Consider the following 12,890-nt stretch of genomic DNA (forward strand, 5'->3'; position numbering starts at 1 on the left):
CACAAGTGAGGAGGTCAGGGGACAACTTTTGAGAAGAGCTTTTCTCCTTCCAGCACTGAACTCAGGTTGTCAGGTGTCACCTCTACAGCCTGGTTTTGTGGTCTTTAATTTGAGCAAATCCACAATTAGAGGGTTGTGTTCAGATTGCTTGCAAACTGCTTTTAGTACTCTCTAAATCCTCTTCTCATCATCTGTTTGCCTTGGGTGGATTTTCCTAACAACAGAACGTCATCAACACCCCCCCTTGTCCTGACTTCCTCAACCATTCGGGTTCAATGGCTCCCCATTTCTCCTCCCCAGTGCCATTGCTTCCATCCTGCGGGCCTGGCTTGACCAGTGTGCAGAGGACTTCTGGGAGCCCCCTCACTTCCCTTGCCTGCAGAAGCTGCTGGACTATCTCAAAGGGACGATGCCTGGCTCCGACCCAGAGAGGAGAGCGCAGAACCTTCTCCAACAGTTTCAAAAGCAGGACGTGGATTCCGACAGTGAGTACCTGTTTGGTCCCTGGGAAAACCTAGATTGGGATTCTGCATTGTGGAGGGTCCCCATTTGTTGGCTGAATAAGAAACCCTGGAACCCTCAGAAACTGGGGTAGGTGTAAAATTATTCAAGTGTTAACTCAGAACCTTAAAGCTTTAGAGTGAAAAGGGGGATTTTCGAGACTGATTTTATGATTTTGCAGATTAAATTCTGAGGCCAACTCAGAGGAGCTAAGCCATTTCCTGGGGTTTCTTCTGTCACCAAGAATAGAGTTTCCTTGATTTTTTTTAAATTTTTTTGACTTTCTGTTGTCAACATGGGCCATGCTGAACATGACCTGGCTACTTATTCTCTTCCTCACATCTTCTCTCAGATAAACCTGTCACAAAGAGCGACACCATAGAGCTGGCAAGGATTCAAGCCCATTTCCCCTTTCAGAAGCTTGGAGGAGGTGTTTCTCCTTTGCCCTAGAAAGCATTGCTGTAACTGTCCCCAGCAGCGTAGATTACCATCATCTGCTCTAAGGGCCACGTCAAAGGAAGTTTCTGAGACTGTTTTTTCCCCATTGGAGGTTGACCTCTAATCTCAAGGACAAATGCAGGGGCCACCACTGCTGGTCATAAAGTGTGTTGACTGCCAAGCTCTGAAGAAATTAGTCAAGAGGTTCCATCAGCACGATGGTACATCCTTTCACTGAGGTGTAGGGTAACAGTTTCCATGGCAACTGACCCACTTGGAACTTCTGATGGGCACTTCCTTGAAGTAATGCCTGATTTCCTCAGTGAGGGAAAGGAAATGGGTCCTAACACAGATAAGGGATGCTACCCCAAAGCCAAAGAAAATACAGTAACTCTCCATTCCACTGGATACCTGTCGAATGGCTTGCACAGACTGGGGACTGGAGAAGGGGAATGTGATTGCATCATCTGGCTCAGATTGCCAAAGGCTTTGTATCTGCGATGACTTCATCTGCCAGGAATGCTTGAATACCCGGGAAGCTCCAGCTGCCAGACCTCAGCTCCCTTCTGGGCCTCCGGGCCGCTGCTGCACTGGAACCCAGCTCTCCCTGCTGGGGCTGCCTCTGGCTCCGCGCCTAATTGGGAAGTCAGGGGAACCAGTCATTGGTTGTCTCCAGCTCAGGGACTGGAGCACAGAGCTCTTTTGGCAGGCAGAGGCAGGGACAAGGGAGGTGGCTTGACTTCACAAAAACTTTTAGGCAATGCCCAAGAAGGAATCTTTTCCAAAGTATGGGCAATTATTCTCAAGAAAGCTCCAGGGCCTGTTTATGAAGTGCAGGCGCCATTCCTGAGTAGGGGTGTTGGGAGCTTGAGTCCCTTGTGCCCCACCCCTCATGTCTCACTAGCGAAAGTAACGAGGTTTCCTGTGGGTCTTCATTTTTCACACGCCCTGGAGAGAGTCAGGTGCTGGAACAGCCAAGTCCTAGACCAGGTTCCAGAGAGGATCATAGTCGTCACACAATTGCATTCTGGGTCACACCAGACTTAGGAGTGCTTGAGTGAGCGAACGAGCGAGCGAGCGAGTCAATGATGTCTATCCTTACTCTGTACTCTCCCTTGGCTGAAGCAGGACAGCCTCGGCACTGTCTTAGAGGTGGGTGGTGTACTGTAGCTGTCAGGAGGGATGGACGGCCCCTTTGAGCCTTTGATTGGCACATCAGATTTCTTATTTCTCCACTGAATGAGAAAGTACCGGAACTGAGTGGAGGGAGAGTACTGGAATCTGGCTCTAGCATCCTGCACATGGTGGGATTTCAGCTCTTTAATTGGTACTTGCTCGTATCCAAGGTAACAGGAATAGGCAGTGCTGCTCTCCCCCCTTTTCCCAGATATAACCCAACCCATTCACATCAGGCCCTTAACTCCAGGGCCAGTCCAGAAATCATAGCCCTGCCCCCAGAGTAGCACATGGTACCTGACAGGATACCAAGGGATAAGTCTCTCATGGGTAGTTTAGAAGAAGCTACACCAATTTGATGATGCAAGATGCCCAACAATGTCCATTCTGAAGAGAGAAAAGGCTTAAAATGTAAACATGCTGAGGAGGACTAACACAGACCGGAATGTCGGCCAGGATGTCACTGTGGTGACTAGAACCCCACCCCCATAAGCAGTGGCAGGTTTGACAGGAAGGAGAGTGACAGGAATGAGGTTGGGAAACAACTCAGGAACTGGTAGAAGATTCCGGTAAGGGGACTTTAAGTGGAGGCTGGAGACTTCTGCAGCTGGACTCAACGGTTAGTGGGTGGTGGTTTTCTTTGACCTCTGCAGGCTATGACCCTTGAACTTTCTGATGATTGATGGCCAGCTGTATAGGGTCCCAGTGACTTTAGTTTAAATTTATTTTACACTTTGTGTGCACTCTGGGTGGAAGCTGATAGCAACTCTGAATGTCTGAGTCTGAAATATGTTTGAAGGTTCTATGGGTCTCATGCACGTCTCTGAAGTCCTGATGGTCTGTCCTATCCGCCAAAGCCTGGCCTGCTTCCCCCCTCACTCTTTTAGGCGCCTGGTTCTGAGTGACCCAACAATCAAGGATTGTGTGTCTGGGGTGAAGGTGTTAGCTGGGTTAGTCCCGGAAATGATGATGGCATTGGCAGGAGCCGAGATGAGGGTTGTGTTGCCTTACTTCTGCAGTCTGCCTACGCTAGCCTCTGAATGGCCCCTCAAGGATAGCCCAAGGCCTCTGAGCCTAATAAGAATGAACCCACGGGACTGGATCTCCATTTGGCTCCAGTTTTGCTTTCATTCATCTCTGCCTGTGGTTTTCTGAAGAGTTAGCTTTTTCTTCCCGAATAGAAGAAGTGCAGCTTGATGCTGTGAGCAAACCCTTAGGTGTCACCGATTTACTGATTGTGTCCTCATTGTGGGCAGATGGACTTGTCAACACCAGCTCCTTCAGCCTGGAAGAGGAAGAGGAACTGGAGAGCGGAGGCTCAGCAGAATTCACGTGCTTCTCAGAAGACCTGGTGGCGGAACAGCTGACCTACATGGACGCCGTAGGTCTCTTACTGTATCTCAGATGTGCTTCCACTTAAAACCTTTGTCAGTGACAATACTGGTGGCCCAGATAGGGCAGAGGGCAGCACTGGGGAACGGGCTAGAAATCCTTCCGAGTCTTTGAGAGAGTCTGGCTGTAAAGCGAGAGTCTAGGTGCTATGTGACTCACTTGTATGAATAATTCAGGCCCAGCTCTTCTTGCAGCCCCGGGTGAAAGTGCATTTTCCTCGGAGCTCAGGTCACGGAGGGAAGTAAGAATTCTAATCCTAGTGAAACAGAATCTACCCTGTTCTGCGGGTATTTCTCTCCCTTCGGACTCATAAATATTTCAAGAGCAGAACTGTTTATTTGGAGGATTGTAAAGGGGTCAGAGCACAAGTTAGGATGAAATAAATTCATTGACTCCACATGTGACCGTATCTGGCAGAGGGTTTGCACATGTGCTTGCTGCATATTTGAGGCCGGACCGTCTCTGTGTGCTGTGCACATTTGACCGTGTGAGTCACATTTCAAAGCTTCAGGTTTGCTGGAATGCACAATTAAAGAATTACCCATTGTCACGGTGGCCGTTCTCTTCTGCTCCTAACTGAGCTCCGCCACTTCTGCAGCATACGGAATGGCCAAAGTTTCCATCCAATGAGAAAGCAAATAAAGTATGGAAAGCAGATAGAGAGTCTATACGGAACACATGCTGGGTGGAAAACAGATCAGAGAGTCTACACGGAACACATGCCGGCTCTCTTTCTTATATACCAACTTTTACACATCTTATATTGAGTTGTACAAATGAGAATCTGATCTATTCAACAATTGTTTTGGTTGTACAACTGATAGAATAAGGGAAAGTTGAAAACTATCTTATTTTTATTGCTTTAAGGGAAAGACCTGGAAACCAGGCTATAGGTCCCCCATTCTTCTGTGTGGTTTGTGAGGCTGGATTTTTCCCCTCCTATTAGCATCTTTCTCTGATTTGAAAAATGAGGAACAGTCGGACTGAAAGATGTGGTATGTGCTATAGTGATGTGGACTCCTTTTCAGGTGTCCCGAGAGCATCTGTCCGCGTGGTAGATGACAGGCGGTTCCTGAGTGTCCAGGACTCTCCATACGCTTTTGAGGTTAAAATAACCATTGCCTCTTTTCTTTTTGATCAGTAGCACAGATTGTAATAGAATTACTTGACTTTCTGTGCAAGGTATGTAAATAAAAATGGCTTTGGTTATTTTCATTATCTTTTGGTAGGTTTTTTTTTCTCTCAGTTAAGCAAATTCAAAGGATCATGTGGGGTCCAGTTGTGGTAGCTCATGCCTTTAATTCTAGCACTGGGGAGACAGAAGCAGGTGGATCTCTATGAGTTCAAGGCCAGTCTGCTCTATGTAGTGAACTCCAGGACAGCCAGGACTACATAGGGAGATCCCATTTAAAAATAAATCCAAAACAAACAAACAAACAAACAAAATCCATCAACAAACAGAAACCACCAAGTAGCAAGTCAAGTGGAGAAAGGTGATTTATTCTTAGAGAACACCGATCTGCAGATGTGCTAGACGGCGTGTCCCACAGAGCTTCTGTGATGCCCTTAATGGCCATTCCTCTTTTCTTTCAGCAACTATTCAAGAAGGTCGTGCCTCACCACTGCCTAGGCTGCATTTGGTCTCAGAGGGACAAAAAGGAAAACAAACATTTGGCTCCTACGATCCGTGCTACCATCTCTCAGTTTAATACCCTCACCAAATGTGTCGTCAGCACCATCCTGGGGAACAAGGAACTCAAAACTCAGCAGAGAGCCAAAATCATCGAGAAGTGGATTAACATTGCTCACGTAATTGTCTTATACAAGTCTTTGTGTTTGGTAGATGGCCTTTCTGAGGCTCTGTGGCTTCAGGCCTGAGTCCTCAGACATGAATTACACTCTGCTAAGGCTGAGGCTCGGAATCCAGGCTGTTGGAGCTGTTCACATGTCACATGACTAGCGTCTAACACCATGTACAGAAGGCAGTCTCCAAGTCACTGTTCCTCTAGTTTATGAGTTCCGAATGTGTGTGAGTTCCAGTATTATTTACTTTAGGGATATAGAAGCTCGACCACAGTTGATTTAGCTATCCAGGAGCCAGTTACTGAGGTGACTTCTGCCTGTGCAGGGGAGGGTCAGCAATATGAGTGTAATAGATGTGAAAGAGGGAAAAGTTACCCCTGAGTAAAGATGGTCTAGGAAGACTGTGTGAGTGAATTTAGCTTTATCTGTCGAAGAGTAGGGTTGTAGGTACTTGAAGATGAAAGTTTTCTTCTAGGCAAGAGGAAGCTACAGTAAAAATGAAAAAAATGATTGAAATAAGTTGATATATAAATACGCTGGTACTCTATTATGTTCTGGGCCATGATTAACCCTCAACCAAAACAAAACACATTTTGCTTCATGTTCCATTAGATACATTTTTTTCCACTAAGCCTGTTTGTAGGGCATGATACCTGAATAGTTTACATTTTCTTTTTTTGTCTTTGACCAAAGAGTAAAGCCACAGACGTTCCAGAGAATTTGCCCCCCCCTTTTTTTTGAGTCTTTAGGACAGCCTATCGCCCCTCACATGCTAATGTCGCAAAGAAATGAGCAGGAAGCAAAACACAGATGTCGTAAAGAACTTACCTCTCCCCTGTTTTAAGTCAAACTTATTTCTCCACAAAAATAACTGCAAGAAGTTTTGAGGGAATTTGACACTAGCATGGGATGTCTCTTTCTGTTTAGAATTGTAAGAAAATATTTTTTGTCACAACCTTTATGCCTCAAAACTAATGGTCATTATGCTTTGAATTCATGGACCTATTTAGACAGGAAAACCACACCATCCCAGTGTGTGGCGGAGTGACTTGAATAATGAATTTTAGTTGAAGTTAAATATAGATTGTGTGTTTATATGATAGAGAAAGTGTGGATAACTCAGAGTGTACTCCACATCCTATAGCATGTGGAAAAAGTCAGGAGTCTTTTTCCTTGCTCTTTCTTGGGCTTTTCTCCAGTGTTGAATATGCTATGTCTCTTGAAATCGTGTAGAATAACATCATAAAATGCTAAAACTCACAGGTGGTTTTCTGCCAAGATTTATTTTATTCTTCCCTCATTAGTCACAGTCGATTTCTATTGAAAAAAAAGTTTGAAAAATGCTATTAATTTTGCATGTAGAAACAATATCTGACCTAATATGGGTGTGTGCTCTTGGCCTCGCCTCTGTGCTGCATTTTCAGTCCTGCATTGCGTCTTTTGGAAGATGCCTCCTTTGTAAAAAACGTGACTGGATGCTTCATGCGTTCCCTTAAGCCCTTAGCCTCAGCCTGTTACCGAATAATGCATTCCATATGTTTATTACGATGGACATGAGATATCAGGGCCTGGGTGTCTTTATTTATTGCAAGTTTTCTTGTTTTCTAGAACATAATTTTGGGATGCTGAACCTTTGTTGAACCACACTGTCAGAGTGTGGTTTCCAGACTGCAGTAGCTCTACTCCCTCCCTCCCTCCCTCCCTCCCTCCCTCCCTCCCTCCCTCCCTCCCTCCCTCCCTCCCTCCCTCCCTCCCTTTCTCCTTCCCTCACTCTCTCCCTTCCTCCCTTTCTCCTTCTCTCACTCTCTCCCTTCCTCCCTCCCTCCCTCCCTCCCTCCCTCCCTCCCTCTCTCCCTCCCTTCCTCCCTTTCTCCTTCCCTTACTCTCTCCCTTCCTCCCTCCCTCACTCCCTCCCTCTCTCCCTTCCTCCCTCCCTCACTCCCTCTACTCTCCCTCCCTTTTCCCTTTCTCCTTCTGGCCCTTCCTCTCTTTTCCTTTGCTTTTTTAAATAAAGGGACTTCAGGACATTTTTAAAGACCCGGTATGACTTTTATGAAATATATTGAAATTTACTTTGAAGAAAACATTTAAGGGTTCAATTGGCATGCAAGATTTTATCATGCCAAATTGGGAAATTCAGTTTCCCTCCGTAGTGTAGATCAAAATTTCTTAGCAAAATGATTCTTGAAGCAATTTGCACTTGGTGTTCTGCATGAATCCAAACATGTACTCATGCAGTGTACTCAACTGTAAAACCTGGATACAGTGCACTCCAGTGTACTTACATGTAAATATCCCTGACATTTTCCCAGTGTGGTCACTTCTCCAGGCCAGCTAGCAATGAGAGCTCTTCCTGTTTTACCAACCCTACTATTCTCTCTCTCTCTCTCTCTCTCTCTCTCCCTCTCTCCCTCCCTCTCTCCCTCCCTCCCTCCCTCCCTGGTCACTGGCTGCCCATATGGGCTTGGCCCCTTATGGTACGATAAATTTAAGCAAGGAGCTTCTCTCCTTACACAGAAAACAACACCCTGAATCTTTCTGTTTTTTTTTTTTTTTTTTTTTTTTTAAAAACATTGCCAAAATGAATCTTACTTTAAAAGCCCAAGTTATTTGGGAAACATTGAAGTACCAAGGTGTTTCTGAATGTTTACTATTGTGGGACAAGCCAATTTGAAACCAAATGACTGTGTATAAAAATATTCCCCCTTGAATAAGAGCATGAAAGCCCAAGTTCAACTTGTGGTGAATTTTTATTGCCAAGTTATATACACCTCGCAGGGCATGGGCTCTTTGTACCATCTGAACTTACAGTGGTTTCTGCCCAGCTCCCTCAGAGAGCCGCAGGACACAGTGATCCCCCGCATGTATTTTTAAGGCATGCCTACGTAAGCTTTCTGCAGAAGAAAGTTGACCTCTCCAGCGTAGCCGTGCATGCTTACCGCCTCGAGTTGTTTTTACTGGGAAAGCTGGAAACTATAAAACTGTAACAACAGCGCAAAAATATATTGGGGGTGGGGGTGGGGACCAAACTGATGGTGCCAAAATCTATAAAGTGTTTTGGTGACCAGGCGGGAGGAAGGAGCCACTTTTTGATGTGCCGTATTTATACAGCTGCCTATTCAGTGGTAAGAATTCATAGCAGCTGTAGTACCTCTAACACAGGAAGCCAGCGACCCACTGTAATACTGATGTCTAAATGCCTTTTATGTCTCTGTTGCTCCCCGCACAGGAATGTAGGATCCTGAAGAACTTTTCCTCCTTGAGGGCCATCGTTTCCGCTCTGCAGTCCAATTCTATCTATCGGCTGAAAAAGGCTTGGGCTGCCGTCCCGAAGTAAGTTCCCCAGTGCCTGCTCAGTTCTTCTCTGCCTGGGCGATCTGTTGCTGCTTCTGTACCATGGGTGCTTACCGTCAGAACACGTATTACGTGACAAGAGAAACATAGCTGAAACCTCGCGTGTGTTCCAGGAACGGCACATTAATGATTTTCGCAGGAGGGCTACTGTAGGAATCACACCGACTCTCGGTGTGTGCCAGAGCCGTGATTCCCACCAATCTGGGGCTGCTATGAAGGATGTGTTTAGTACCTGGGTCTTGGGGAGTGATGAGGCTGGGCAGTTTGCATGATTTCTGGTTATTTTCCGGCCCGTTCCAAAGCCCTAAGCTGCTCTAGGATGGGAGGGATGGCGTGATGGCGTGTGCACTTAGGACCCTGGTGCTCAGTAAGAAGTGATGGTGCCCACTTCTGCTTCCGCATATTTAAAGCTGCCTTAGGTGAGGAGCTCCTTTCAAGGTGCCTGACTAAGATTATCTGCCACTCCCATCCTGTGCTGTGCTTTCTTCAGATTTCTTAGTTCCAGCCTTTGGAACTGGTACCACAGTGTGATCTTACTCTGTCCCTATTGCTGTTTCTTCCACTTCTGGAAATTTGTGGACCAGAGACTTTTCTTTTTCAAAGGAATGAACAGTTTGTTCCTGCATTAGTTCAGACTTAGAGGATGTCTATGTTAGCGTCTCTACTGCTCTGATAAACACCATGACCAAAAGCAACTTGGGGAGGAAAAGGTTGATTTCACTGTACAGTTTCTAAGTCTGTCATCCAGAGGAAGTCAGGGCGGAACCTGGAGGAACGGTGCTCACTGGGCTTGCTCGGCCTTCTTTCTTCTACCACCCAGGATGACCTGCCCGGGATGGCACCACCATAGTAAGCTGGGTGCTCTCCTATCTACCATCAGTCAGGAAAATGCCCCACAGATTTGCGTACAGGCCTACAGGCCAATTCTATGGAGCATTTTCTTGATTAGGATCTCTTCTTCTGGGTGATGGTGGTGCACGCCTTTAATCCCAGCACTCAGGAGGCAGAGGCAGGCAGATCTCTGTTAGTTTAAAGCCAGCCTGGTCTACAGAGCGAGTTCCAGGACAGGTCCCAAAGCTGCAGAGGAACCCTTTCTTGAAAAAAAAAAAAATCTCTTCTTCCCAGAATATTCTTGTTTGTGCCAAGTTGACATAAAAACCAGCCAGCCAAGAGGGTAAGCCTTGTGTCATGGATCCTATTGGGCTAGTTCCGTCCAGACCTTCCGAGGCTTGAAGTAGTGAGGCTGCCAAGCTGTATGAGGAAGAGTGTGGGAACTGCCCATCTTCCCTGTATGCAGAACAGTCAGTGCGGATCAGGAGGGAAGTCAGCGGACTCTCTAGCTACGGCTGCCCTGAGTTTGTGCTCAAGCCGCAAGCCCTAGGTGCGTGGTTCCATCGTCACCCACAGTGGAGTAAACCCTAAGGGACTGATACTGTTTGTGGTAATTCCTTGTCTGGGTAACTGCTACAAAACACCCGAGCAGAGCAACCTAAAGAAGAAGGGGTTTAGTTTGGGTTCCACTTCTAGGGGCTAGAGTAGGTGTGGTAGTGGGAGCAGGAAGTGGCTGAAAACTTGTTCGGAGCTGTTGTTTCCTTTCCGTCCAGCCCAAGACTCCAGCCTGTGGGGTGGTGTGGTCACATTTAGGGCAGTGTTGTAGTTACCGCTCTGTCACTGTGAAGACCAAAGCGATGTATAGAGGAAGACATTTAATCGGAACTGGCTTGCCGTTTCAGAGGATGAGTCCATATGAGTCCATACCATCATGGCAGCGAGCATGGTGGTAGGCATGCGTGGCTCTGGAGCAGTAGCTAAGAGCTTACATCTTGATCTGAAGATAGTGGAGAGAGGAAGTGGAATCTGGCATGGACTTTAAAACCTCCAAGCCCACCCATAGTGACACACCTCCTCCCACAAGGCCACACTTCCGATCTTTCCCACACAGTTCTGCCAGCTGGGCACCAACCATTCAAATAGATGAGTTTGCTGAGGCCCTTCTGGTTCAGACCACTGCAGGTAGGGTTTTCCACCTCAACCATGTCTAGATTTTTTTTTTCAAATGATTTTTTTCTCTGTAGCTTTGGAGCCTGTCCTGGAACTTGCTCTGTAGACCAGTCTGGCCTAGAATGCCTAGAGATTTGCCTGTCTCTGCTTCCCAAATGCTGGGATTAAAAGCATGCACCAATACATCTTGACTATCTAGATGTATTTTTAGAAATATACCTGGGGGGAGGGAGAAATACACCCAGAGAGATCTCCATGGTGATTCTAACCACCATCATGCTATTCGACTCTGTAAGAGGCCCACATCGGCAAGCCAGAGTGTCACAGTTTCTGCTGGAGAATGGGTGCCAGAGGACTCCTGTTTACAGATGAGATGAGAAGCAGCTGTTATAGGTTAGGTAATCCTTTGATGCTGTATGAGGAAGGAATTAAAATGAATGGTATTAGTCCTAGCATTCGGAATGCAGAGGCCGGTGGACCTCTGTGAGTTGGATGCCAGCCTGATCTATATAGCAAGTTCCAGGCTAGCCAGAGTTACATAACGAGACCTAGTCTTAAAAAGCCAATCTTAATATGCTTGGAGTTACATAGCTGAAGAAGCCACACCCACCTGGACTACAAACCTCCAACTGTGTCAGAATAAAAATGCTTTTCAGGTCCACTGCACTTTGTCCCCCCCCCACGCACCTTTTCCTTTTTCTTTTTTTCTTTCTTTCTTTTGTTTTTGTTTTTTTTTTTTTTTTTACTATTTTCAGTAGTGCCTGTTACTCTGTATGAGAGCTGATTAATTTTCCCCTGAATGTACATTTATTGAAAGTTATAGGTCGTAAAGAATCATTTGATGACAGTGTCTGGTAAAGTAGGAGGGGAAAATCAGAAGCCTACCTCCTCTACGCCTTGGCATTGCCTTCCCTACCCCTCATTACTGTTCCACACAAACAAGGGAATGGTCCCATATTAAAATGCAGCCTTGTCTGACGTCAGCGAAAGAATGATGTGGCTTTCATTGGTGGGTGACTAACCCAGGAACTCTTCTGCAGCAGGTCTGAATCTTAAACTACAAGTTGAAAAACTAGCGCACAGGGGGCTCGAGAGATAGCTGCATGGTTGAGAGCCCTCCACGTTCTTGTAGAGGACCCAAGTTCAGTTCCCAGCATCCACATTCATTTGTAACTTTAATTCCAGAGGACCAGATGCCTCTGGGCTCTGAGGCCACTACACTAATACACCTCACAGACAGACACACATAAACACACAATGAAAGTAATGCAAATAAATCTCTAAAATAAAACTCTACAATCCATGTGCCTTAGTTTCTTGGGTTGCCAAGAGAAGACCTGTTCTTTCAGCTGGATTTTCAAACAATTATTCAAAAAAAAAAAAAAAAAGAACTAAAAATCTCAAAACTGAATTGTCGGCCATGTGTGAGTGTTGGTGGTTGGTTTATGGTTGAGAAAGGATGCCGTAGCCTATCGCTGGTGCCCTTTCCATGTCAGTTGTACGTGTTCTCCATGGCTAAATGACGGGAGGGGGAGTCACGGGCTCTTAGGAACCACCTTCATTATCATCCTTTACATTGCTAGCTTTCACTGCAGAGTCTTCTTTCTATTGAAGGACTTGCATAACTAAGTTCTTAATTGTTTTCTCTGCAACAGAAATAGCTTTCTTTTCGTGGTTTGGTTATACAAATGATATTATACTCATTATAATGCAAATAAGTCTTAATAATGGCCTTTTTATGGTAATAAAGTTGCGGTACACATAGGGATTTGGCTGCTAATCATTTGTGGTCCCCGGGGTCATCCATTCAGTGACTGTGGAGAGACAAGCAGGATGCTTTGGGGGCAGTGCATGGGGCGGGGCATGAGCCTCACAGGTGCTTTACACTTGTTGTGCTTCAGTGGCTTTCTTGTATACAGACGAGGAAATTAAAACAGCAAAGGTAAGCCACTTGTCCAAGATCACTAAGGCTTGAACCTATCCGCCATGACTGTAGAACCCACTGTGGTTCTACCAATCCTCTCTGACTGCGAGAATCAGAATACAGGCCCATGCAGACATCTGGGTTCTGTGTCTGTCCTCTCTGACTCTGAGAATAAGAAAACAGGCTGGGGTGCAAACATTCGGGTTCTGTATTTGCAGCCCTCAGAAGGTACTAGTGAAAAGCAGAGCAAACTTTTGGCCAAGGCTTCTTTCTCTCTAAACTTAGGTGTCTGGCCAAGATG

At 46.0% G+C, this 12,890-nt stretch overlaps 1 protein-coding gene across 3 annotated transcripts in view; it reads left to right on the forward strand.

Annotated features, from left to right (window-relative positions):
• Rgl1 (ral guanine nucleotide dissociation stimulator like 1) overlaps nt 1-12,890 on the forward strand; it is a 268,005-nt gene that overhangs the window by 224,669 nt on the left and 30,446 nt on the right. For all 3 annotated transcript variants that reach the window (XM_057769585.1, XM_057769583.1, XM_057769584.1), the window contains 4 exons: nt 301-485; nt 3,372-3,496; nt 5,101-5,316; nt 8,540-8,643. In XM_057769585.1, the coding sequence (XP_057625568.1) occupies nt 301-485; nt 3,372-3,496; nt 5,101-5,316; nt 8,540-8,643 (630 nt within the window). The remainder of the gene's footprint in view (nt 1-300; nt 486-3,371; nt 3,497-5,100; nt 5,317-8,539; nt 8,644-12,890) is intronic.

The sequence above is a fragment of the Chionomys nivalis genome, chromosome 5, assembly GCF_950005125.1.
Source record: "Chionomys nivalis chromosome 5, mChiNiv1.1, whole genome shotgun sequence".
NCBI lineage: Eukaryota > Metazoa > Chordata > Mammalia > Rodentia > Cricetidae > Chionomys > Chionomys nivalis.